Consider the following 27,500-nt stretch of genomic DNA (forward strand, 5'->3'; position numbering starts at 1 on the left):
TCTCTCTCTCTCTCTCTCTCTCTCTCTCTCTCTCTCTCCCTTTTCTTTTCACTGCCTCCATGGCACAACTCATTCCACCCTCCCCTCTCCCTGCTCCGTGAGTGCGGCCCTGCTGCAAGGTTACCCTGAGGCCAGGGCAGGTAGTCTTACTGAAGCTGTGGTGTGAGCGGACAGGATTAGAGCCTAGCTGGGAGGGGTTGTGTTACTGCTGCAGAGGGAGGCTAAGTCCAGCCCCACCCCCTCCTCCTCTCCCCACCTCCTCCTTGTCTCCTCCTCCTCTCCCTGTCTCCTCCTCCTCAGCCCACATCCTCCTCCTCTCCCCACCTCCTCCTCCTCAGCCCACATCCTCCTTGTCTCCTCCTCCTCTCCCTGTCTCCTCCTCCTCTCACCACCTCCTCCTCCTCTCCCCACCTCCTCCTCCTCTCCCCACCTCCTCCTCCTCTCCCCACCTCCTCCCTGTCTCCTCCTCCTCCCCCCACAATCCTCCTCCTCTCCCCACCTCCTCCTCCTCTCCCCACCCCCTCCTCCTCTCCTCACATCCTCCTCCTCTCCCCACCTCCTCCCTGTCTCCTCTCACACACTCTTTTGAACTGTGGACTTGCTCGTGAACTTCATATTTTATTCATCTCATGAGAGGCTGCAGCAGAGTCTTCCTCTGCCCTGCGAGCCATGACTGTTGCTGACGCGTTCACACACACACACACACACACACACCCTGCCCGTGTCAGGGAGCGCATCCGGGACGCCCATCATGTCCGGGTTCCTTCCTGGCCCGACTACATTCCAAGGCGCGTATACAGGAAGTATCGATTTCCTCGGGTAGTCGTGTCGTTCCTCGTCAGACTTCTGTTGTGGCGGAGGTCAAGGTCTTACACGATGGCCTGGCCATGGATGCTAATTCCTACACACTGGGATTCTGCAGAGAGCCGACCACTTTGTCAGCACGTTGTTTTCACACCGCCAGTTCGGTGGCGCTATTCTGACACGGGAAGCGTGACTGTACAGTGGGTCGTCTCTGACGTTTTGTTCTTGAGAAGGAACTGAAATATCTGGGTGTAACCAATGCTTGGTGTGATGTCTACAGCGTGTGATCGGTTCAGGAGCATGTCTCCTTCTGCAGACTGACAACCAGATTGTTTCTTCTCCACAGCCCAGAGTGTTTCTTCTCCACAGCCCAGAGTGTTTCTTCTCCACAGCCCAGATTGTTTCTTCTCCACAGCCCAGAGTGTTTCTCCACAGCCCAGAGTGTTTCTCCACAGCCCAGAGTGTTTCTTCTCCACAGCCCAGAGTGTTTCTTCTCCACAGCCCAGAGTGTTTCTTCTCCACAGCCCAGATTGTTTCTTCTCCACAGCCCAGAGTGTTTCTCCACAGCCCAGAGTGTTTCTCCACAGCCCAGAGTGTTTCTCCACAGCCCAGAGTGTTTCTCCACAGCCCAGAGTGTTTCTTCTCCACAGCCCAGAGTGTTTCTTCTCCACAGCCCAGAGTGTTTCTTCTCCACAGCCCAGAGTGTTTCTTCTCCACAGCCCAGAGTGTTTCTCCACAGCCCAGAGTGTTTCTTCTCCACAGCCCAGAGTGTGTGTTTCTCCACAGCCCAGAGTGTGTGTTTCTCCACAGCCCAGAGTGTTTCTCCACAGCCCAGAGTGTTTCTTCTCCACAGCCCAGAGTGTTTCTCCACAGCCCAGAGTGTTTCTTCTCCACAGCCCAGAGTGTTTCTCCACAGCCCAGAGTGTTTCTTCTCCACAGCCCAGAGTGTTTCTTCTCCACAGCCCAGAGTGTTTCTTCTCCACAGCCCAGAGTGTTTCTTCTCCACAGCCCAGAGTGTTTCTTCTCCACAGCCCAGAGTGTTGTTTCTCCACAGCCCAGAGTGTTCCTTCTCCACAGCCCAGAGTGTTTCTTCTCCACAGCCCAGAGTGTTTCTTCTCCACAGCCCAGAGTGTTTCTTCTCCACAGCCCAGAGTGTTTCTCCACAGCCCAGAGTGTTTCTTCTCCACAGCCCAGAGTGTTTCTTCTCCACAGCCCAGAGTGTTTCTTCTCCACAGCCCAGAGTGTTTCTCCACAGCCCAGAGTGTTTCGTAGGATAAGACTCCCGCTGAGTGAAGAGAAACACGTACTGTACGTACGGTTTTCCGGTGGAAAGCTTTCAGTGTGGGCTGAATATTGCAAAGAGAGCCGCGTTGCAAGTAAGGCAGAGGTCAAGTATTATTATTTAATGTCGCTGGAGCAGAAGTTCAGAATGTTTGAAGACCCCTCGCGGAATTGCACTCTGTTACCGAGGAGTGGAAGCTGGAAGGAGATGGGAGGGGATTGGCTGAATGGGGTGGAGGGAGGAGGAGGAGCAGAACTGGGCCTCTACTGAGGCTGCCCTGCCTCCGTCTCTCTCTCTCTCTGTCTCTCTCTCTGTCTCTCTCTCTGTCTCTCTCTGTGTCTCTCTCTCTGTCTCTCTCTCTCTCTCTCTGTCTCTCTCTCTCTCTTTTTGCCTCTCTCTCTCTCTGCCATGGCGATACAGAAGCTTGCAATTAGAGGCTCTTCCTTGCCTGATAAGGACTAGCTGAAATTACTTCCTGTTTGGTCAATGTGGAAATAACAAACCTTGGATTTTAAACAACTCTGCTGCCTTTGCGTTGAACAATAAAACCCTCTTGATTAAGCTCGAAAATATGTGAAAGGGAGAATTATTTTTAAAATCATAAGAGAGGAGCTGTTTGGATGAAGGACAGGTATTAAGAGGGCTCGAATTAGTTGACCGGGATTCTTTGTGGAAGTGGAGGATGTTCTTATTTGATTTCACGTAAACAGTTGCTCACCATTCAGCCCCGTGACAGATAATTACTTAGTGTGACAAGCCATTAGAGAAATACTTTTTCAAGATGTCTGTCTGTGGCTGCCAGGAGATTCTTGGGGTCCCTGGTCTGGATTGGTGTGGGGGCCTGGTTGAGGGGGCCTGGTTGAGGGGGCCTGGGTGAGGGGGCCTGGGTGGGGGGTCCTGGGTGAGGGGGCCTGGGTGGGGGGGTCCTGGGTGAGGGGGCCTGGGTGGGGGGGTCCTGGGTGAGGGGTCCTTGGTGAGGGGTCCCGGGTGGGGGGTCCTGGGTGAGGGGTCCCGGGTGGGGGGTCCTAGGTGAGGGGTCCCGGGTGCGGGGGCCTGGGTGTGGAGGCGCAAAAGAACCATCTGAGTTCTGTTCTTACATCCTAGTGTTCACAGCTGACACCCTCAGAAGATTTCATGTCTACCTGCTCTCTCCTGTCTACCAGCTCTCCTGTCTACCAGCTCTCCTGTCTACCAGCTCTCCTGTCTACCAGTGCTCTCCTGTCTACCAAACCTACTGTTCTGAAGGTGGAGGAAGCTCTGCAGCGTTGAGTAACTCCACTTCATCTTTTTCTCTCCCTCCCTCCCTTTCTTTCTCTCCCTCTCTCTGCCTGGCTGCCTGGCTTGATATCAAACAGCTCCTCCATGGGTAGATTATGTTTTCACATTGTTATACACATAGTGGTGTTACACAAATAGTTGTGTGGAACAGAACTGAAGCTGATCTAGCTTCACTAGGAACGACTGCGTACGACGTTCTCCGTCCAGTTGTGATTTGCTTGATTGTACTTCAGCTCTCGGGCACTTTGCATAATCAAAGAGGAGGCCGTTATCCCTGTGCTTCCCCCCTTTTCGTCACTCCCTGCCAGTTCCACGTTTCCACAACAGTAGGAAATGACGGCTGCAGTGAGTCCATTACTGAGGCTATCTACAGTGGAGGGGGGAGGGGGGAGGGATTACATTATTTTTAGACCCGTTAACTTACCTCTTTTCTCTCGCTAAAAGAGGGTCACCAGTAAGCTTAATGGCCCATTGAACATCATAAGGATTACAATGAGCTTTTCCCCAGCCCCCCTAAGCTTAATTTTAAGCTTTATAGGGTCTACCTAAAAGCCTATACTCTGATTGGTCTGTTCAGGAGCCACCCGTGCCAAATGCTGGGGTATTTAGAATCGGCCACTGGTTTGAGTGAGTCATTTACAGTATGTCTGTTAGAGTTCACTTGGTGTCAATAATTTAGGGATTGCACACACTTTAGTGCGGTACATTTCAAAGAGTTTGTCTAACACCAGGAGCGTTTATTTTACTCGTTGAGTGTTTATATACGTCCATTCTCATCACTCCTCTTGTTAAATTAACACTTAGAAATGTTGTGTTGAGTACAGAACATGCAAGCCTGCATTCTACCTGTCTTCATAGCATTCTCATCTCATTTTATGTAATCTAATTGCCCCGGCCCCTCCCTCCATCCTTCCCTTTATTCTCCTTCCCCTCCCTCTCATCCACACACACGTTCAACCACCTGGCTCCCTCCAACGGCTGTTCAGCATGTCATTGATTGACAGCTCTGCTCGCCTTCCACAGCCAATCGTCTCCCGGCGCCGGTTTGAGGACAGAGTTCGGTCCGAGCGCAGACGTACTGAAGCAGCAGGGTTTCCGTGCTGGCGAGAGCGTTGGGGAAGGGAGCGGCGGATGATCTGTCTGGGGAGTCTCTCCCAAGCAGCCCGCCGAGTTGCCACCAGTAATTAATTGCGACGGGCGGCGAGCCAATCCCTGACGCCGCCACACAGGGATCAGAAGGCGGGATAATTAAAAGGGTTGGCATGAGGATGCTGGATCTGGGCCCACGCAGGGGGCGGGGCGAGGGGAGGGGAGGGTCGGGGCGAGGGGAGGGGAGGGGCGGGGAGGCGAGGGGGGGCGAGGGGGCCGCCAGGCTGCCAGGAGCCAGGCTAAGAGGGGAGATGCTCCGGTGCTCTTTCTGTCGGAGGCAGAGACACTCACTCTCCTAACACCCGCCACCTGCACTGAGTCAACCGTGTGAAAACTCAGAGTTGTATAATTATATATACTGTGTGTGTGTGTATATATATTTTTTTTTTCTGCTTTTCAGTCTTGATTCAGGATGAAAGTGTTACATTGGTGCTTTGTGTGTGTCTACCAAACCAGCTTGTTGGTTTATGAATCAGAACAGAATACCCTACAGACAGACACACACACACACACACACACACACACACACTGGAATGTGAGAAACTATGTTCCGCAGACTCGTTCCGTGACCAAACATTGAGCATAAGGTTTTCATCTAGATGCTGGCCTTTAAACAACAAGTTCTGGTTTCCACAGGTGTCAGGGCTAGCAGAGAGGCTAGCAGAGAGGCTAGCAGAGAGGCTAGCAGAGAGGCTAGCAGAGAGGCTAGCAGAGGGTGTGATGGGGTCCTGTCGGAGCCAGGTCATGTGATGGGGTCCTGGTGGAGGAGCACAGGGCAGCAGGGCTGTTTCCTCTCACCCTCTGTGGTCCCTGCTGTAGGTCTGGACCCGGCTGGGTCCTGGACCTCGCTTCCTGTTGGAAGGATCCTCCCATTGTGGCTGTTTATTTACCCCCCTCCCGTGCCCTCAACGTACCAACCCCCTCCACCCCCAAACCCCCCTCCAGCCCCCCTCCACCCCCAACCCCAGCCCCCCACCAGCCCCCCTCCACCCCCAACCCCAGCCCCCCTCCTACCTCCCTCCAACCTCCCCGCCCTGTTCACCCCCTTCCTCTGTGGTGTTGTCTGGTTGCTATCACGACAGTCGGCTGCAACCCCACCAGAGGAAACCGTCCGCAGCCAAGGCCAACAGAGAGCCCATGTGTGGGGAAGGACGCAGGCCAACGCCCCTCAGCTGACCCACCTCTGGAGATAGTCTCTGCTCGCCTCCCTCTCCTTCCATTTCCCAACCAACACAGAGGGAAATAAAGCAATTCCCTGGCAATGTGTAGACGTACGATGGGGAAATTGAATACATGTGCTGGTTTCATGTAGTCGGGCTGATACACAGGGTGTCTCTTGGCTGATAAGTCGAGGTTGAACGTGGGAACGTTGTTATTTTCTCAGTGCTGTCTGTTGTTCTTTCATAGATCCATCATCTGCTTTTTACTGGGGCGATGTGTTGGGTGGGGTGTGGGAGAAATATGTCTGAAATGATGTGAAACAATGTCTGATTGTCCGTCACAAACACGGGCAGTCTCCAGCACGCGCTAGAGAAAGATCCTTTTGTTGGTGATCGAAAATATCACATGCATAAACAAGAACCCTTGCTGGAGACGAATACTTAATACGTTGTTTGTGTTTGATTGAGTAGTCTGTCTGTGTGCTCATTTCCCAGGGCTTTGGAAACAGGCGTGACTTGGCCGCTGGAACACTGAGCTCTCCAAAAAGCCTTAAAAACAGCCCACTGTTTCCAACTTAATGACAGCTTTATTGTAAACGCCATGAGCGTGGCTGCAGCTTATCATACTACCATACTTATTTGCTAGCACATAAATGGATGCTGGTAGCACTCCGTGCTATGGGTTACTGTACATCCAATCCACTGGTTCCCAGTGCATAAGGAGCTGGGGGGGGGGGGCAGGGAGGAGTGGAGGGGCAGGGAGGAGAAGGAGGATGGCCTGGGAGGGTGAGGGGGGGTTGTTCACCCTGCTTGACTCAGAGGGCAGATATGGAGTGTATTTATGGAGCAGAGCAAGAGCCCACAAACCCTGCCCGGCAACGATTATCTCTGACATTTCTCCCTCTCAGAATCCACTCTGATTAAATGTTTGCCGGCTCGTTGGATGTGAATGTGAATTAATGGCCAACCAGAGGACTCATTTCTGCCCTGCTTGACTGATGATTGGCTTGTGACTTGGTTGACCCCCCCCCTTCCCCCCCCCCTTCCCCCCGTCCCCCCCGTCCCCCCCCACCCCCCCCTCACGGACTTCCCTGCTCTCCCCAGACTCATGCTATTACCCAGCGTCATCTCTTCACAGATGCTGTGTTACACTTGAATCTACTGATTCCATGTCATTGGGAATATTTTGTATTTATGTAAAGTTTCTTCAGCTGAGTGTAGTGGATTGTGGCCTGTTCCTCTTTTCTGGTTCCTGTGTCTCCTGGTCTCTCCATCCAGCCCTGTGCCAGTCCATACTGAAGCCAGCGAACTGTGCCTTCAATCTCTTGAGTCGGGTCATTCGAACCTGCAGATAACAAGAGCGCAGATCAGTTTCATTTTCTCAACAGAGTCGTCATTCATAATTAAGAGATGTGATTGCTTGCTCGCCATTCTCTTTTGTTAGCTTGGGTCAGTGCGTGCACATTGTGTGTGTGCCTGTGTGGATCTGCATAAGCCACAGGCAAATTGAAAAAGTAACCTCCTATTACCTCAGACCACATAGAAAGTATGTAAATCAGTTTGTGCAAAACAGGCTAGTCATTGACTGTGTGTGTGTGTGTGTGTGTGTGTGTGTGTGTGTGTGTCTATAAGGGTTCACCAGAGTACATGAGAGAGAGAATGAAAGAGAGGCAGAGAAACAGAGAGAGAGAGAGAGACACAGAGGGAGAGAGAGACAGAGAGAGAGAGAGAGAGAGAGACAGAGACAGACAGGGAGAGGGAGAGGGAGAGAGACACAGGGAAAGACAGGTAACGAGAGTGGCTTTACTCTTCACACATTAGCGTTGCTATCTGAAGGCCTGCCTGACTTCTTGTGAGCTCAGGTGATGAACAACCAATTTCACTGTGTGGAAGCTGAAGAGAGGGCCCTTGGAGAGATGTTTAGCAGCACTGACACAGCTTAGTACCAGAGGAATGTCAGTTTGGGAATTTTGAGCGACCCTCCTCTTTCCAGCCAATTATGTTCCAACAAAACAATCCTGTTCTAGGCAGCTTCTGTGAGGCCGGCTGTCTCCTTGGTGTCTGAAACCGCCTTCAGCTACCATGTAAGACGACTCGTGTCTTTCTCCGGGACCACCTTGAGAGAGGGGTGTGGGGGGGGTGGGTGTGGGGGGGTGGTTTTGTGTGACACTTCTTTGTTGGGTCCAGACGAGGAGCCGGAGAGGGTGTCACCGGGAGGGTTCTAGAACATTGCGCGACCCTCTGGGTGGTGTTCCGTTACCCCTCCCCCCCCCCCACCCCAGGAAAAGCCTCTCAGGTAGATCTGTACCCCTGAACAGAGACCCCCTTCAGCGGGGTGAAGAGCTGGGGAGAGGGGCTTAGAGTGACTGACCTGGGTGATGTGAGGAATGTGAAGCTGACAAGAAGCTACTATCGGGGAAGTGTGTGTGTGTGTGTGTCCACTGTGGATTTTCCAGGCTTATGTTTTAATCCCTCTGTGGAAACATTCAATTTTAAATGGATATAAACTACTGGGATAATCTGAGAGCGCTGAAACGACAAAGGGAAGAAAGGGAAAAAAAAAAACGGAACTGCGGGGAAAACTGAAGTGTTTTCGCTCTTCTCTTTCAGAGTGTGATACTATCAAGGCTGAGGTAAATTAGACTTCTGGCTGTGGGGCGTCTTTAATTACCTTCAGTACCAAGACACCTTGATTAACAGAAGCAATATCAGTCGATGTGCTGCAGGGTGGAACTCAGGGTGCTCTTGGTGTCCTAGTTCAGTTACAGGAGATAATGAGGATTGCAAAGCTTGCAGCAGGCAGGACTTGTATTCTGGTGTATGCAAGGTGCATTCATGTTTAATGTTTATGGAGTGTGTGCCTGCGTATGTCTGTGTGTGTGGCACCAGGAGAGTGAACTCACGAGTGTAATTTCACTTGCAGATGCAGGGCCCTTGACCTCCTCCTCTCCTGGCCGTCTGAATGACCAAACACACAAAGGCGAGAGTATCCCAGCCCGGCCCCTGAATACAGGCCCTCCCCATCGGGGGCGTCAGGAGAGACAGACAGAGAGAGAGAGAGAGAGCGCACGGTGGAGCCAACCTGATGGCTTCATAACCCCAGAGAGACCAGCGCTGCCATGATCGTCTTTCAGGACAAGACTCTCCTCTCACTCTGTGGACCCTCCGTCAGGTCCCAGGGCTGAACGCTACAAGAGGAACTTTCCAGAGGCACTGATCGGACTGCAGAACCATCCGTGGGATCGGATTGGACCGTAACACCTTTTCGACTCTCATGCGGAGCGTGTGCCGGACCTGGATGAAGACGTGTCTTCCTTGTGTCTCTTGTCTGGTGTTTTCCTGGGTTTCTCGCTAATTTCATAGCTTAGGGGACCAGGCAGGGGAGGGGAGGGGGGTGTCAGGGAGGGGGTGGGGCAAGGTCTGTCTAAGCTGCTAGAGGGTCTGTCTGGGTGGTTGTGGGGGGGTCTGTGTATGACTGTGGAGCTGTGACCTGGACCAGGATGGCCAGGCCTCTCCTGAGGATCCAACGCTACTTCCGCAGGAAACCAGTCCGTTTCTTCTCCCTCATCCTCCTCTACCTGACGGCCGGCAGCCTGGTGTTCCTGCACTCCGGCCTGGTGAAGGACAGCTCGCGGGGGGCCGGGGGGGCCAGGGAACCCGTGGTGGTCTCTGAGGCCAGGGGGAAGGCGGCGGGGGGGGCGGGGCCCTCTGACACCCGGGCGTTGGGGCTGGCGGGGCGGGCGATGAAGGTGACGAGACGCTCTGGTCGGAGGTACGGGCCTCCGTGGCTGAAGCATGCTGGGTCGGTCAGTCCCGACTGGAGGGGTCCCGGGGGGGACTACACCAGCAGCTGGAACCGTGCCCTCAAAGGACGCAGCGCCAAAGATCTGGACGACGGGCGAGGTAAGTGAAGGAGGAGGTGGTGTTGATATGTCGCTTCGCTGTCAGTCGTACGTTTTGAGAGATGCGAGTCATCGGGATCTACAAAAAGCTGGGTTTTATCACAACGTCAAAAATATTGAGTGATAAACTCTTGTGCAAGATTTAACACACGTACAAATCCCTGGTTATAACTCTCGCCTTCTCACTGTCTACGAACTGCGAAACTCTGAGGCATCGCACCCATGCTGCATCAAAGCTAATCTTTGTTGACGTTAGAAAGATCTCTTGGTCTGAACATGTGGGTTACGGGCCAGATGTCCAATCCTTCTGGAAAATCGTGTGCTGCTCACTTCGACGTAGCCATATGTAAGATGTCCAGGGCTGTTAAGGTTTCCAGGAAAGAGATGAGGCCAAGGCCCCGTTAGGACGGGTGTTCGCTTGGCAAAGCAGCTGCTATGAGACCAGTCAGGGCCAGGAGAGCTGGAAACGTTCTGGTTTGTTCTCTCAGATGTGCAAAGTCATTCATCAACTAATGATTTCCTGTCAAATCGGAGCTTTGCACCAAAAAAGCAACATGAACTGCAACACAGTATCCTTGGTAATGCGCTAATCGCATGTACCGGGATATCAAGCTAACAGCCCCATTCACAACAGAACAGCAAAGAACATTGATGCACATATGGGCGCACACACACACATGCATACACACGGGGGGGCGGGGGGGGGGGGACACACACACGACCCCCCATCTTGGGAAAAATAGGACTTGTCCCCCCCAGTAAATCACATTAAACATAAGGAAATTTAAAATGATATCAATATTTTACATTGCACATATTACAATGTAAACTGTGTTACAGCAGTGATTTTGGTGTCTCCCTCAGGAATTGCTCTGAGAAAATGCCATAATTGCCCCCCCCAAAATTGATAGCAGATTTTCGCCACTGACGAACACACAGGCTATACAGTGGTCCCACACAGACACTAATCTGAAATAGATTTGTAATAAAGATAATTCAATCATCAACCAAACACCCTCTGGAATCCCTTTTTACGATTGAATCCATATCGCAGTTTAACACTCACAGCTTAATTCTGTCTGTTGACAGAAATCACGAGACTAAAGCTACTGTAAATATAACACGATTATGTAGTTGTGTAATTAGTTAATACACGTCTTGAAAGCTTATGGGGTTATAAGGCTCTTAAAGGATTGCCCTGGCGTTGTCTGTTATTCAGCTTCACAACAGGGAACGAGAAATCACCGCCATTAAAATCAGATCCCAATAGTTAACAAGCAGGCGGTTTATCCACGAGGATTACAATGAACTGTGCCGATGCTCGCAGCGTGGTGAGTGCGGCTACCGGGCAGCGTTGAGCGAAGCTATGGGGTTAGCTGTCTGTCTGTCGGGTGACTGAGATCACTGAGGACTGACCTCGGGGGAAATCTCTGCCGACGCAATCATTAGACTCGTAACATCGGCCAAGACCTGTGCGACCAGCCGGCTTCGCTGAAGAACGGTTCGGTTTAGATCAGTTCCTCTGTCTGTCCTAAAGCAGATTACTGTACCCCGCGGCTCTATCAGGTCTGGGATGAAGATTACGGTTTCTACAGTACAGCAGGCACAATGGCCTTTCAGACCATTACAATTACAGTAATGCGCCGGGCTAGGATTGGACCAACTGTTAGTCGAGGAAGGCAGTGGAGGTGGAGGAGAGACTGTAGAGCCCAGATGGTGAGGGGTTTGGGTGGGTTGGTTGTACACTAGCACAGGCTGTGTAGGAGGGTTGGGGGAAGTATCATCTCGTCGCCAAGCACAGGCACATTAACTATCCGTCCCTCCCTCCGTTCCTCACATCTGACTCACCGGGAGGTGAAGCATGCCTGTCGTTACAGCGTCCGACCACCAGGGAGTGGTCGTGTTTCTTCATGAATAAATGAAGAATCTGCTCTCTAGACGTGTCTTGGGAATGCTTGGCCTTGTCAGTGTTAGATTCTGCCACTGTTTGTTACCATGCAGGTGGCTGATGCTGAGCCGTCCTTCAGAAACCTGAAATTGAGCATCCCTGGTGCTCACTGACTCTGTTGTGCTGCTCTGTTGAGAAACTCTGAATTGTCTGAGTTTGGTGAAATTCTCTTTTTTTCTCTGTTTCCCTCAGCTAAGTACGTCGGCTGCTACGTGGATGACATCCAGAAGAGAGCGCTCAGGGGAGTGTCCTTTTACGACTATAAGAAAATGACAGTCTTCCGTTGCCAGGACAACTGCGCAGAAAGGTACGGCTGGCCTTTAGCAGTATTAAAAACAGCACTATGTGGCCAAGTCAGTTTTTAGGCAGGAATGAAAGTCCAACGAGCAAACAAAGAGAAAAACGCGACTCGTTGATTTGTTTGGGAGTGTTTACGGCTCTCGGCGTTCTCTGAGGAACGCACGTTGACATTTCCGTGGGTGGAGAGTGGATGGGTTCAGTCAGTCTCCCGTTGATAAGTGTGTCTGACAGGTAAAAGATGAGATGCAGCCGCTCTGATGGACGGACAGGCCCTCCTTCTGTGTCAGCCAGACTCCCTCTCTCACTTTCCATCTCTCCTTTGTGCCGTCACTCTCTTAACAGCTTCTGATGATCTCCTCACCTCCACTCACCTTTCCTTGAAAAATCTTTCTCTTTTCCTCTCTTTTCCTCTCTCTCTCTCTCTCTCTCTCTCTCTCTCTCTCTGTCTCTCTCTCGGGAACATTCTACATATCTCTCTCTGCTTGATGTATTTCATTACACCCCTCACTGGAGGAGAGGATGGGAGAAGAGGGGGGAGGAGGATAGTCACATCAAGGGTGGTGTACGGCCCTGCGAATGGCACTCCAAGGTTCTTCTCAGGAGTGAGCAACCCCCCAGCACCTTAACCCCCCAGCACCCCAACCCCCCAGCACCCCAACCCCCCAGCAGCCCAGGAGTGAGCTGTTCTGGGTGGTGAATAGAGCCTCACACGGTGCAGAGCATTCAGGCACCAGCAGCATCAGTCACACACTGACCCTCTTCAGAAGGCCAGACACCACGGTGGGAGGGGTCCACTCTACTGCCAGTCTTGACCTTGACCACAGTTCACCCACACACTAGTACTGTGTGTGTGTGTGTGTGTGTGGTTACTGGCTGTCTCGTAATAATGGATGACTCTTAATGAGAGGCTTGTTAGCCAGCTGCTCTGACAGAATGGCGTTTGTTCCCATGCTTTTATAAAGACGCTCAGCTCCACCCAGATGTCCGGCTGAGATTCCTCACGCAGGCTGTCTGGCTGCTGTGCTAGGAGGCTGGCTGCTGTGCTAGGAGGCTGGCTGCTGTGCTAGGAGGCTGGCTCCTGTGCTAGGAGGCTGGCTGCTGTGCTAGGAGGCTGGCTGCTGTGCTAGGAGGCTGGCTGCTGTGCTAGGAGGCTGGTTGCTGTGCTAGGAGGCTGGCTGCTGTGCTAGGAGGCTGGCTGCTGTGCTAGGAGGCTGGTTGCTGTGCTAGGAGGCTGGTTGCTGTGCTAGGAGGCTGGCTGCTGTGCTAGGAGGCTGGCTGCTGTGCTAGGAGGCTGGCTGCTGTGCTAGGAGGCTGGTTGCTGTGCTAGGAGGCTGGCTGCTGTGCTAGGAGGCTGGCTGCTGTGCTAGGAGGCTGGCTGCTGTGCTAGGAGGCTGGCATGGCTGCTGGCTGATTTACTCTGCTAAGCACAGTGGATCCAGTTGGAGATTCCACAGCCATATTAAACGGAACAGCTGGAGAACTTCCCCTTTTGTGTCAATGACCTGTAAGTTTTAAATGATGCTTGAACCCTCCTTCCCTCTCCTCTCCCCTTCTCTCCTCTCCCTTCCCCACTCTCCTCCCCTCCCCTCCCCAGGGGGTACCTGTTTGCAGGGCTGGAGTTCGGGGCTGAGTGCTTCTGCGGTCACAAGGTCCAAGGCCCCAACGTATCTGATGCCGAGTGTAACATGGACTGTAAGGGAGAGAGCAACACGTGCGGAGGGGCCAACCGGCTGTCCATCTACAGGCTGGAACTGAGCCAGGAGTCTGCCCGCCGCTGTGAGTCCCTCTGGGCCCCAGAACACAGTCTGGGCCCCAGAACACAGTCTGGGCCCCACCTCCAACACAGTCTGGGCCCCACCTCCAACACAGTCTGGGCCCCACCTCCAACACAGTCTGGGCCCCACCTCCAACACAGTCTGGGCCCCACCTCCAACACAGTCTGGGCCCCACCTCCAACACACACTGGGTCCCAGAACACACAATGTCACAATGCAATATCACAGCATTCATCCAGAAAACCTTCAAACGTCACGTTACAAATCCTATACTCTCACAGTAAAAAAATCTGTCCGTTTTTGTGAGACTTGGAGAGTTTTCTATGCCATTTGAGATTCTGTGTGTCTTATCTGGGTTTGTGATGACCTGTCTGCTCAGCTGATGAGCACACGACTCCCAGAGCAGGACACTGTGTTACATTTCACAGTACAAAGAGTCAGACGGCTGAGTGGTGAGGGAATTGGGCTAGTAATCAGAAGGTCGCTGGTTCGATTCCCGGCTGTGCAAAAATGACGTTGCGTCCTTAGGCAAGGCACTTCACCCTACTTGCCTCGGGGGGAATGTCCCTGTACTTACTGTAAGTCGCTCTGGATAAAAGCGTCTGCTAAATGACTAAATGTAAATGTAATTACAGCAAAACATGTCAGGCACATTGGTGGTGTGCGGTCCTGGGAACCAGAAGATGCATGCTCCTGTCATTCAGTTTCTTGTTTTCATTCTGACCAAAAGAGAGTGAGATTGACCAACAGTGACATTGACAAAAACAAACTTCTTTTTTTTTTTTTTGTCCGGAGGATAACAAATTGCCGTGGTTTTCTGCTTCTTCCATTTAGCTGTGAAACAATCATCCCCCACAGCCTCACAGGAAGCTGGGTGACGTGTTTGAGCTCTGTGTTTTCTGAACTTCCTCATTTGAAGATCCAAAGGCTCCGTAATACTTTGTGATTGTTTGTTTATTTTAAAGCAGTAAACACATATATGACAACCTAATACAAAACCAGGGTTTGAGGGAACAAGGGGAGGCAATTAATCCTTCAGATTAATTAACTGTCCAATCAGTACAGTGAATTTTAATGCCTTAATTGTTTTAGATTTATCTTTACATTTACGCATTTAGCATACGCTTTTATCCAAAGCGACTTTCAAGAGAGAGCTTTACAAAAATGCGTAGGTCACTGATCATAACAACGAGATAGCCCCAAACATTGTGAGCAGCTAAAATATGAAGCATACATTGTAAAAAAACAAATAAGTGCCAAAGGGAAGAACCATAAGAGGATGCAATTAAACAAGTTACAATTAAACAACAAAAAGTGCAAGAGTGTACATGTAGAAAAACAATCAACAGTAAAAATATTTCACAGCGAGTACAAGAATTGTATTAATTGTCGCTGTCATCAATCATTCTAGCAGTGCAATGCTTTTAAGTTATTTGAGAAGAGCTCCACAATACTTCACCGGAAATCATTGGAAATTTTCCAATGAAATGGAAATATTTTGTGGATGTGAATCAGACATTTGTAGAATGTCTGGAATACACCTGCAATGAAGAGGTTCTTTTAAAGGTTCCGTATTTCCCCTCGTCGAAAGTATTTTCAATCCTGGACAGAAAGCTCCAGCACTTGTTCTTAAAGTCTCTTCCCATGAAAGCGTAGAGAAATGGGTTCAGGCAACTGTTGAGACTGTCCAGAGCCACAGAAGCCCTCAGCCCCTGCTGAACGATCTGTAGTTTGAACTTGATTTCAGTCAGAGTGAAAACATGGTAGGGCAGCCAGCTTATAAAAAAAGTAGCGATGAGGGCCGTCATAACCTTGAAAGGCTTTGAGGACCTGGCCAAGCGATTGGACTGTAGTTTGATGATAATGACTGAATAGCACAGGCTGATAATGACTAAAGGTAACACAAACCCAACAACAAAACGATTCACAATGACGGCTGTGTGGCTATTGGAGAACCTTACACCACAGTTTAAGACTTGTTCTCTCGGTGAAAGGGTTACATCTCGAACAATGAGACGGGTTACACTGATGATGGCAGACGTGACCCTGGCTAGGAACACCGCTATCATCACAGCCTTGGCATTCTCTGACCGGCCTCTCAGTCCAGTCCCGGTAGATAAGGGTCTCACACACACACACACACACACACTCCTGTGTGGTGCTGACCGCATGTGTGTTCTGCTTGCTGTGTTCCAGACGGGAGCGCCATATTCAAAGGCTGTTTCCATCGTCCGGACAACGTGACGTTGGCCTTGCCCGTCAGCACGGTCATCCTTAACATGTCTGTGGACAAGTGTGTGGACATGTGCACTGAGAAGGTGAGGGCCGTCCTGCAGCCAACACTGGGTGTCTGTTGGTGTAGCTGTGCACAGGACTGCAGTATACGTGTGTCTATCTCACCCTGACACCTCTGTCTTCCTCCCTCTCCTCCTCCCCTCCCCTCCTCCTCTCCGCCTCTCCTCCCCTCCTCCCTCTCCTCCCCTCCTCCCTTTCCTCCCATCCTCCCCTCCTCCTCCTCTCCTCCCTCTCCTCCCCTCCTCCTCTCCTTCCCTCCTCCAGGAGTTCTCCCTGGCAGTCCTGGCTGGGGACAGGTGTCTGTGTGGCTTCCCCACGCGCCACTTCTCCCTCCACGAGCTGGAAGGAGAGGACCTCTGTCAACACCGTTGCCACGGCGAGGAGTTTGAAAGCTGTGGGAATGACCAGTACTTTGTTGTGTACCAGACCCAGGTGCAAGGTACGCTAGGTTTGATAGAGTGAGCTGCGTTCTTAGAGGAAGACCGGTTCTACGTTCTGGAAGTGGGAGAAATTATGATGCAAAGTGATCTACCACAACATATTTGTGTGTGTCATCATACCACAAAGTTGTGTTCCTGTTCTGAAGCAGTGGTGTGCTGTTAGCGTAGCCACCGTCGTGCTACACTAATGTGCTACCCTAACGTGCTAAGCTAACGTTCTAAGCTAACGTGCTAAGCTAACGTGCTACGCTAATGTGCTATGTTAACGTGCTATGCTAACGTGCTACATTTCCTCAGATAACCGCTGTATGGACCGGCGTTTCCTCCCCACTCGCTCCAAGCAGCTGGTGGCACTGGCTAGCTTCCCCGGGGCGGGGAACACCTGGGCCCGCCACCTCATAGAGCTGGCCACCGGCTTCTACACGGGGAGCTTCTACTTCGATGGTTCCCTGTACAACAAGGGTAGGCAGTGTTACGGGTCTCTGCTGCGGGAATCAAGTTTCATAACTCCCGGCTGTGACATTTCAGGAAGTCACGTCGTTTAGATGCCTGTGTGCTCTGACGTTTGATTGTGTCTGTATTTCGAGTGCCTAAAAAATGTTTTTGGGGGATCTAAAGTAACATTCTAAAATAGCAGATTGAAAAGGCTGGAAAAAAAACTAGAATCAGAAGGATGTAGATCTGACAGTTGTTCAGTGGTCGGAGTCCAGGAACAGTCTGTGGGTATAAAGTATTTTGATATATATTAATATACGCTACGCTAACGTGCTACGCTATAAACAGAACTTTTTCCTCCACAGGGTTCAAAGGCGAGCGAGACCACTGGCGCAGCGGGAGGACCATGTGTATAAAGACTCACGAGAGCGGGAAGAAGGAGATCGAGGCGTTCGACTCCAGCATCCTCATGATCCGTAACCCCTACAAGGCCCTTATGGCCGAGTTCAACCGCAAGTACGGCGGCCATATTGGATTCGCCTCCCAGGCCCACTGGAGGGGGAAAGGTCAGTTGAAAACACGAGAGATTCCTCAAAATGACCCGTGCCCCTGTTCTGTGTGTATGACTGTGACCGTTGAGCAGTGTGGGAAATACCCGTCAATATTCAGGGGGGTCCCCATCTCGCGATTGTTGTGCAATGCCGATCAAATTTTGCTCAATATGCAGTGGGCAAGGACGGACTGGGAGTAAAAATAGGCCCTGGACTTTGATCCAGACCGGCCAACCAGAACCGGCTCCCTTATACGCCACCACAGTGCCCTGCTAATGCATGCACATTCTGGGTTTGACTTGATGCTAGTAGGGAGTTCCACAGTTAACGCGAGCGAACTATGCACATGAGCGAAATGTTTTGGCTGATTACAGCGAAAAATAGTTTTTGGAGCTTTATGTAAAATTAACATTGCGCTACCGATGGCTCGTCCCCTACAGGCCGTAGGTATAAAATAGTACTTATAAAATAGTACTTATTTCATGGATGCATGCCAAGACAATCAGTCTATTACCTACATGACAACACACACACGCACACGCTTAACCATTTACGTACACAGAACTGGCTGGCTCTGCTTGGCCCAAAAAATTGTGAATAAATGTTTTTAATTCTGAATACTGGGCATGGTGAGATTAAAAACATTTTAGTGACGATATTAATTTATTTAGAAAAAAATTGAGACCCCCTTCAAATGTTGCTTTTGAGGCTTTGAGGGGCTCATGGGGTAATCGGGGGGGGGGGGGGGGTCGAGCCCCCCCGGACCCCCCATATTTCGCACACTGCCAGTGAGGTCTGCCCTTGGATGTTTTGTTTTGAGGGGGAGGGAGGGAGGGAGGAGGATTTCTGCTGGAGGAAGAGATGGGAGAAAAGGAGAAGTGAAAACCCATATTTCTGTCCCTTGAGAGGTGGTATTATCATGGTGCTTGTTCAACGTTTCACACACGATACTGGTCATTGAAATGCTCCGCTGGCTGGCTGTAGTCGAGTGGTCTTCACTACCGGTTGTGTTTGCGGGAAGGACTTTTTCAGTTGATGTCGCGTTTTGCATGATGTATTTGTGCTCTTTATCTTGCCTCCCTGCGCCCACACACGCACACACACACACACGCACACGCACACGCACACACACACACACACACACGCACACCGTATCTAGTAGTCATGGCAACCTGCCTTTTCTTATCTCCTTTTCTGACTTTGTCTGAAGTTTAACTAGATTTTCTTCTGAGGCGCTTGAAGACAACAGCAGTCCTCCACACATGTGAAAACTTCAGCGCGTTCTGCCCTACCTCCCTCCCTCCCTCCCCCCCTCGCTTTCCTTCTGTCTCTCTCTCACTCACGCTCTCCCTATATTCCTTTCCTTCCTTCTCTCCCTCCCACTCTCCCTCTCTCTTTTCCTCTTAGCATTTCTGTCTCTCTCCTCACTTCGATATCTCTCCCCTTTCCTTCTCTCTCCCCCTCCCCTCCCCCCACCCTCTCTGTCAGGAGACATGGAGGTGGGGGGGTAACAGGGGGGGGTAGGAGGCCCAGTGAGGAAGGCTTTCTGACAGATGCCAGTTCTGATCTGCAGCACTGCCGTTCTGAGTCAGCGCCGTGTTACGTATGAGAGCGGCCAGCTGCAGGCCTTCTGCCAGCCAGCCCTGGACGGGCGGGGGGCCCGGGAGCTGGGGGGCAGGAGGGGGGCACACAGGGGGCTGGGGGGCAGGAGGGGGGCACACAGGGGGCTGGGGGGCAGGAGGGGGGCACGCAGGGGGCACGCAGGGGGCTGGGGGGCAGGAGGGGCCCACTGATGATGCTACACTTCCTGACGCCTCTTAACATGGCCCCATACAGTCACCCCTCAGAGGCCCTAAACAACAGATTTGGGCCCAGAGAGTTGGGAGTTTACACGATTGAGTTCCTCCCTTCGGCATCACGTCAAGCCTGTGTTTTTTCCACTTGCTACCCGGAAACAGTGAATTTGAAAAGGGATTTCTCATATTACGTTTAGGGCTTGCTAGCTAGCATCCCCCCCCCCCTCCCCACACACACACAGAAACACACACACACACAGAAACACACACTCACACGGACACACACAGACCTGTCTGAGGAACTTCTGTGTTCCAAGTCATTAATTCAAGCCCCTGAAGGAGACTAGCGCCTTCCAGAAGGCTTTATGTGCTGTGATCACACCAGACCTCCTAAATGAAATAACATCAGTGTTTGAGGATTCTTGTGGAGGGGTAAGGGGGGCTGGGTGCTCTTCTTACCCAGGTTTAATGGCCTGTCGGAGGGGAAACTGGTGTGTTATCCTGGGCTCCCTGGAGGACTGGTGCCCAGCTGATACGTCCTGTTTCTCTCTCTTTTTCAGTACATTATAAAGTGCTCTCTCTCTGTCTCTCTCTCTGTCTCTCTCTCTGTCTCTCTCTCTCCGATGTTTTGAACTGAGGGCTAGCATCATGAACGCTCAGAATGAGAATTTGTTGTTTCTTGTTTTGTTTTTTACAAGTGCGACAAAAACCTAACGTCGACTTTCTCCGTTGCGGCGCAGAGTGGCCGGAGTTCGTCAAGAACTACGCCCCCTGGTGGGCGTCCCACACCCTGGACTGGCTCCGCTACGGCAGGAGGGTACACGTGGTCCACTTTGAGGACCTTAAGAAGGACCTGTTCTCCCAGCTCAAGGGCATGATCGTCTTCCTGGGAACGGGGGTGTCCGAGGAGCGGCTGCTCTGCGTGGAGGGCCAGAGGGACGGGAACTTTAAGCGGTCTGGCCTCCGCAAGCTGGAGTACGACCCCTACACCCCAGAGATGCGCCAGAGTATTGATGAGCTCGTCAAGACGGTGGACGCGGCCTTGAGGAAGAGGAGTCTGCCAGGGGTGCCGGAGGACTACAGACCTAGATGATAGGACATACCTCTCTCTCTCTCTCTCTCTCTCTCTCTCACTCCCTCTCTCTCTGTCTCTCTCTCACACTCCCTCTCTCTCTCCCTTTCTCCCTCTATCTCTCTCCCTCTCTCTGTCTCTTTCCCCCTTTCTCTCTCTTTCACACTCCCTCTCTCTCTTTCTTCCTCTTTATTCCCGCTTTTTCTCTCCAAAGTTTCCTCAAACATTTCTTTGTCTGTTTTTATAATGAAATGACTGGTGAAACAAACGGAACTCAAAGTCTTCTTTGTCGAAAAGACGCCACGTTAATCTGCAGAGCCGCTTTGACATGGGAACCTTCAATTTCTCTCCTCTGAGACCACCCTCTCCGACCCCTCGCGTTTAGTGGTCGTAGGATCCTTTGTCACATTCTCTCTCCTTCGAGGGGATTTGATGGTCTTGGCACTGCGGAGCCACGTAAGGACAGCCAATCAGACACGTACAACATTGTGCACATGCCTTAACGTAAGTACATTTGCTGTCAATTTAATGTTGAAGCACGTTTAAGAGCATAACAGCTGACAGGCTTTTGCGAGACAGCCTCTCGCACAGTGAACATTTCTGTGAAGACAAAGAGGAGAAGACTTGGGTGAATATTTATGCATTATGTACATCCTGCTCTGCTGAGAACTCTCACACAAAGCCAGACTCTACTGTTTTATACATTCAATTGTTCGAAATTGTAACATAGTAAAAATGGTCCTTTTAATTTTACTAGAGATGAACAATACAATATGTACCTCCTGAATAGTGAACACTGTATGTTATGGTGTTCGGGGGCTTGAAGTACACCCTTTACAGACACTTGGAAGTGATAAAGAGATGGACTCAGCACTGTCTGTTCCCCATTGCATCAAAACACTTATCCACAGCTAAGTTTTGTCCTCCAGAGTTTTTACCCCGACTTCTAATATTAACAACAACCAGTATTTATATCTATTCATCATTTTTTCTCAGGCCAAACCACACCAAGTTATGAGTATGACAAATTGTCTTTGGAAAAATACTAAATATTAGACTAAACGTTTATCAAAATCTCAAACCCGGATGCATAATTCAAGATTTTCGTTGGAGTTATTAAAATGGTGTCAGCAGTGCCTTTCCTAATAGCTGTGACTTCTCCTGAGGTGCTGATAACGGGGTTGCTTTTGCAGCTGTAGGGGGAAGTGGGGAGGGGAGCGAAAAGTTTCTAATCTTGATAGAATAAGAGACCAAGGAAGTGTATATGCAATTTACTTCAACAAACAGATACAGTATGATAGAAACTCAAGGTGTGTTGGTTACGACGCGTGTAAACATACCTGCTTAGATGAACCAGATGAAAGGTTTCCAGGGGTCACTGTTATGTATGTTGATAGCCAAAAATAGTTAAGTGTCTGCTTTTCATTTTTTATGTTGTGTGATTCATGTTAATGTGCGGCAGTTCAGAGGAACATCTAGGATAGATGGTTAATTTGTTAGATATTTTCCTTTTTTTTTTAAATATGATCCAAAAACTATTTCACTGTGGTACATGACTGAACTCATATTTCCCCCAAAGGCATAAGAGGTATTACCTTTATGAACTAGAATGATATTTGTTTCTTTTAAGATTAGGTTGTCATGGACAGTTGCTAGAAGTGATCTTCCACTTTAACCATGATAACAATTAATAACAGCTTTGCAAAAATTATCAGTTGGTGTGGTTAGAATCTCACAGCCATCCTGAAGTGTAAAATATTCTTGTCAGAATTTTTACAAGCACACCTTTACAGTACATTAATAATCTGTGTTCCATGTTCATCTTGCTAAGGTCAGCCAATAAGAGTAAAGGACTTCCAATGTACCATAAACATATATTTTTATAGGTTGTGCAACAAAAATTAAATAAGTCTTTGTAATGCAAGAAGTAAATCGGTAAGATCTCTATTTTTGACACGGCTTTAAATGAAAGAGTCTTGTTCCCTTGCCAGGCTGACATTCGGGTGTCAGATTTGAATGTCTTTTGTATGGAATGAATGTCATGTGATCATACCCAATAAATGAAATACATTAAATTAACTTAGTTGTGGATTGACACGGCTTCTGCTTGAAGGTGAGTGAATTGTGGAAGATTGACAACAATAAGTGCCGAAGATATTATTTATGTGTTTATTGTTTATGGATAAGATGACAGCTAATTATTAAACGTTTATTGTTTATTGATCAGATTACAGTTGATTATTCTGTTTATTTCAAGGTTCAGTTTACAGTTCTATACAGCACAGTGCAACACAGAAGGTACAACAGCTGTCTCATACTAAACCAGCCTCACAAAACCTGTCATTGAAGTCCAAGTTAAACACACACTCACAGCAAAATAATTCTTGTGATACTTTTATGTTTTCTATGCCATTTGAGATTCTGTGTGTCTTATCTGGGTTTGTGATGACCTGTCTGCTCAGCTGATGAGCACACGACTCCCAGAGCAGGACACTGTGTTACATTTCACAGTACAAAGAGTCAGACGGCTGAGTGGTGAGGGAATTGGGCTAGTAATCAGAAGGTCGCTGGTTCGATTCCCGGCTGTGCAAAAATGACGTTGAGTCCTTAGGCAAGGCACTTCACCCTACTTGCCTCGGGGGGAATGTCCCTGTACTTACTGTAAGTCGCTCTGGATAAAAGCGTCTGCTAAATGACTAAATGTAAATGTAATTACAGCAAAACATGTCAGGCACATTGGTGGTGTGCGGTCCTGGGAACCAGAAGATGCATGCTCCTGTCATTCAGTTTCTTGTTTTCATTCTGACCAAAAGAGAGTGAGATTGACCAACAGTGACATTTTCATTGGACTTGCATTCAAATACACATTGGAACCAAAACATTTTTTACCACATTTGTCTAGACGATATTTTTGTTTTTTGCCGTGGTTTTCTGCTTCTTCCATTTAGGTGTGAAACATTCATCCACCACAGCCTCACAGGAAGCTGGGTGACGTGTTTGAGCTCTGTGTTTTCTGTACTTCCTCGTTTGACGATCCAAGAGCTCCCTGATACTTTGTGATTGTTTGTTTATTTTAAAGCAGTAAACACATATATGACAACCTAATACAAAACCAGGGTTTGAGGGAACAAGGGGGGGCAACTGTATTTGTCCTTCAGATTAATTAACTGTCCAATCAGTACAGTGAATTTAATGCCTTAATTGTTTTAGATTTTACTTCATTAATTGTCGCTGTCCATCATTCTAGCAGTGCAATGCTTTTAAGTTATTTAAGAGCTCCACAAAACTTAACCGGAAATCATTGCAAATGCTTTTTTTCGTGGATGTGAATCAGACATTTGTAGAATGTCTAGAATACACCTGCGATGAAGAGGTTCTTTTAGAGGTTCCGGATTTCCTCTCGTCATCGAAAGCATTTTCAATCCTGGACAGAAAGCTCCAGCACTTGTTCTTAAAGTCTCTTCCCATGAAAGCGTAGAGAAATGGGTTCAGGCAACTGTTGAGACTGTCCAGAGCCACAGAAGCCCTCAGCCCCTGCTGAACGATCTGTAGTTTGAACTTGATTTCAGTCAGAGTGAAAACATGGTAGGGCAGCCAGCTTATGAAGAAAGTAGCGATGAGGGCCGTCATAACCTTGAAAGGCTTTGAGGACCTGGCCAAGCGATTGGACTGTAGTTTGATGATAATGACTGAATAGCACAGGCTGATAATGACTAAAGGTAACACAAACCCAAAGACTAAACGATTCACAACAATGGCTGTGTGGCTGTTGGAGAGCAGTTCGTACCTTATGACACATATTGAGACTTGTTCTATTGGTGCAATGATTACATCTCGAACAATGAGAGCAGGTACGCTGATAATGATAGAAATGACCCAGGCTACGAACACCGCTATCATCACCCGTTTGAGCGTGTGGTTGTTCCGACCCCACACTGGGAACGCGACCATCACACAGCGGTCGACGCTGATGATGACCAGGAGGAAGATGCTGCTGTACATGTTCACAAACATCGCAAAAGAGGCAAACTTACACATGAAAAGGCCAAAGATCCATCTCTTGTGTACCATGTTGACGATGTTGAAGGGTAGACAGGAACAGAACATGAGGTCGGAGATGGCTAGGCTGAGGTAACAGATGGTGTTCACCGTCTTCTTCATTTTGAAACCAGCGATCCAGATAACTGTTGTATTACCACAGACCCCCAGCACAAAGATAAGCACATTGACCAGCACAAGTGTCACGCAACCAACAGAACATATCTGTATTGGTGGAGAAACAGGGGGGTCTTCCGAATAATCATAGTACCATGTTGTTGATTCATTCACATATGGCGTCTCTGTTGTCATTGTCTTTTCTGTCCACATAAAACCAAAAATAACTAGAATTAGCCATCTCATGGATATTGTATGTAATATAATGTCACCCCACTCTAATTAGTTTTAAAGAAAGACAGGCGGTTACCTTGTTCAGCGAGAGAGTCTGATGCAGAAATGAAATGCAGGAGGAGGAGGGTGATTTAGTGACCAACCACTCTTGTCAATTTCCTTTTAGAGATAGCTTTTTATGGTGTTGTGCTTTTTATGTGTTATACAAACCACAGCGGTCTTCTTTTCTTTTTTTTAAGGAAGTTACACATTTCCTCTCTAAAAAATATGTTTTAAATCAACAATAAAATAATTATGACCCTGCAGTACTCTCCATACCACAGTGTCGAGCACAGTTGAAGAGAAGTTGTCATATTTTTCTTATATACAACATTTATACAGACAAACACAGTAGAAACATAGACACATTTTGCAATCATTTAGAACAAATATTTGGATAGATTTGAATTGTGTTAAAATGGTTTATCGTATTAAATTATTAATTGCAAAAAACAACAGTTCAGGATTAGGGTTAAACTACAGCTGTTTTAGTCAATAAACATGTAAACAAATATTTTTATACTCGAATAATTGATACTGATAAAATCAAGTCAGTCAAGTGATAACCCTAATTATTATTCTAAGTAACACTTTACAATTAAGGCTCAATCAGTGTAAAGTGTTGCTATGTAGTTGCTGTATAGTCAACACAACCTTAACAAAAAGAGTTGACTCTTTAATATCTATATATTTCTTTTTTTTTACAGGAATTGCAAATTGCCCAAACCGCCGCCCCCCCCCCCCCCCTCCCCTTCCTGCTGAATGTGCAGTACGATGTGTCTCTCGGTCAAGATGTTTAGATGTGTGTTGAGCCCCTGCCATCCATGGAGCTGGAGCGGGACAGGTAGCGGCTAGTGGTCCTGCCCTCCTCCCCCATGGCGTTAGCCATCTTGGATAGCATAGAGCTTCTGAACTTCTGCTTGAAGTCGTTCCCCATGAACACGTACAAAACAGGGTTCAGGAAGCTGTTGGCCGTGGCTACGGTGGTGCCCACCTGCAGTCCGATGTGTAGGACCGTCGGTTCGTACAGGTGGTGCTGACGCTCCAGCAGGACAAACACGTGGTAGGGAAGCCAGCACAGGAAGAAGGTGGCGATAAGGGCGCTCATCACCTTGAAGGGCTTGGAGGACCTGGTCATCCGGTTGGTTCTCAGTCTGATGATGATGATGGAGTAGCACACCATAATGAAGAGGAAGGGCAGCACGAAGCCGGTGAGGAACCGCGTCACAGCGACCGCCTGGTGGCTGTGCTGGCCCGTGTACCGGTTGTAGCACACTGTGTTCCCGTGGCGCTCCGTCGTGTCGCGGAACACCAGGGAGGGAACGCTCAGGCAAGAGGCCAGCAGCCAGGAGACAACAACCACCACTGAAGCCTTCCGGTTGGTGCGATGGTTCTGCGCCCACACGGGGAACACGACGGACAGGCAGCGGTCAGCGCTGATGACCACCAGGAGGAAGATGCTGCTGAACATGTTCAGGAACATCACGAAAGACGTGAGCTTGCACATGACCACCCCAAAGATCCAGTCATCCGTGACCGTGTGGGTGATGTTGAACGGTAGGCAGGCGCAGAACAGGAAGTCCGAGACGGCCAGACTGAGGTACCAAGTGGTGTTTACAGTCCTCTTCATCTTGAAACCGGCGATCCAGATGACTACGGCGTTGCCAATGACCCCGAGCAGGAAAATGATCAAATTGACAAACAACAGGGTGGGACATAACATCTCCTTGAAACAGGTCTTGTTGTTTTTAAAAACAACTTCGTCAACTGTGTAGTTGTGATAGGTGTAGTTGTAATCGTAATCTTGGTCATAGTAGTTGTAGATTATCTTGCTGTCCTCCATCTTCAGTGTTTAAAGAAAAAAAACACTTGTGGCTTCAAATCCTGTTAAGAGTTGTTGATAGGAATACCCCATTTAAGTCACGATTCAATAATTATCAGATTTCATGAATTGTATAGTGTTTCTTGTACTCAAACATGTCAAATTAAATACTTATATCAACATATACGTATTATGAACATATGTTATTCTACATTATTCCACACACAGGATATTAAATCAAATAATACCCAAATTCAGTATATAATTCAATTCTTCATTCGCCAACCAGAGTTTATATTTACTGAGGTTACATTTATCAGTTGCATTGACATTACTAAAAACCAAAATCTCAAAAGCAGCTATTACATTTACAATAATCACAGCAGACGATGGAACAGACGGTTACCTTGAAAGTCACTCAGCAGTGATAATGCTCAGTGTTCAGACTAACCCTCTCATCAGCTTTGACCTCACTGATGTTTCAAAAAAAGTCTTCTGCTTTTGAGGCAAGAAGGCTTGACGATTGGGCAATGTGGGCCAGCAGTCTCCATCCTATCAGCTTCTTTCACTTCTCAGTTATTAGAATGAATAAATAAACTCTCATACTCTCGTTCTCCCATCAGTTTGATGAACTTTCACACCGGTGTGAGACCTGTGCGAGGTGTTCATGGCATCAGCCTGGTTGCTTGAATGTGTTTGCAGGGTTTGATAGCATGGAGACACAGCGGGCCGTGTTGATGGCTGTCTCTCACCATGGACTGAATGTCCGACAAAAAACAGGAAGATGAATTCAGTAGAGTTGATCAGAGGTCAAACTGCTGAGCTCACACTTCCTTGATGGTCCTGTGATGTACATGTATTGTTACATATATACACATGCAGGCATGTATTTGGTAGACAGATCTCATGGCTTGAGCAAAGGCTTTCCATGCGTACGAGTGAATGACCAGGCCCTGCTACTTTTTTGTTTGCATCAAAGTGTTTGAATATTTCAGTGCAGCTGCCATAAGCCCCAAGTGGCAGGGCTGTCTGACCCACTTACAGGCTCTTCACCAAAGTCACT

General features: G+C 49.0%; 3 protein-coding genes across 3 annotated transcripts; 1 reads left to right on the forward strand and 2 right to left on the reverse strand.

Annotated features, from left to right (window-relative positions):
- Window positions 1-9,123: 9,123 nt before the first annotated feature.
- On the forward strand, window positions 9,124-22,415 carry wscd2 (WSC domain sialate O sulfotransferase 2). Its single transcript, XM_084695027.1, has 8 exons — window positions 9,124-9,576; window positions 11,716-11,830; window positions 13,418-13,599; window positions 15,795-15,916; window positions 16,158-16,332; window positions 16,631-16,795; window positions 17,134-17,334; window positions 19,856-22,415. Exons 1-8 carry the CDS (start codon window positions 9,174-9,176, stop codon window positions 20,206-20,208), a joined length of 1,716 nt encoding a protein of 571 aa, XP_084551153.1. The 5' UTR covers window positions 9,124-9,173; the 3' UTR covers window positions 20,209-22,415.
- Window positions 22,416-22,618: 203 nt separating this feature from the next.
- Window positions 22,619-24,762, reverse strand: LOC146220069 (chemerin-like receptor 1). The gene has a single exon (XM_084695028.1). It carries the CDS (start codon window positions 24,586-24,588, stop codon window positions 23,518-23,520), a length of 1,071 nt encoding a protein of 356 aa, XP_084551154.1. The 5' UTR covers window positions 24,589-24,762; the 3' UTR covers window positions 22,619-23,517.
- Window positions 24,763-25,372: 610 nt separating this feature from the next.
- LOC146220070 (chemerin-like receptor 1) lies at window positions 25,373-26,907 on the reverse strand. The gene is made up of 2 exons (XM_084694840.1): window positions 26,844-26,907; window positions 25,373-26,499 (listed from the first exon to the last, which is right to left on the reverse strand). Exon 2 carries the CDS (start codon window positions 26,456-26,458, stop codon window positions 25,412-25,414), a length of 1,047 nt encoding a protein of 348 aa, XP_084550966.1. The 5' UTR covers window positions 26,459-26,499; window positions 26,844-26,907; the 3' UTR covers window positions 25,373-25,411.
- Window positions 26,908-27,500: the final 593 nt, after the last annotated feature.

This window comes from Hypomesus nipponensis, chromosome 28 (genome assembly GCF_054491055.1).
Source record: "Hypomesus nipponensis isolate SF chromosome 28, ASM5449105v1, whole genome shotgun sequence".
Lineage (NCBI taxonomy): Eukaryota > Metazoa > Chordata > Actinopteri > Osmeriformes > Osmeridae > Hypomesus > Hypomesus nipponensis.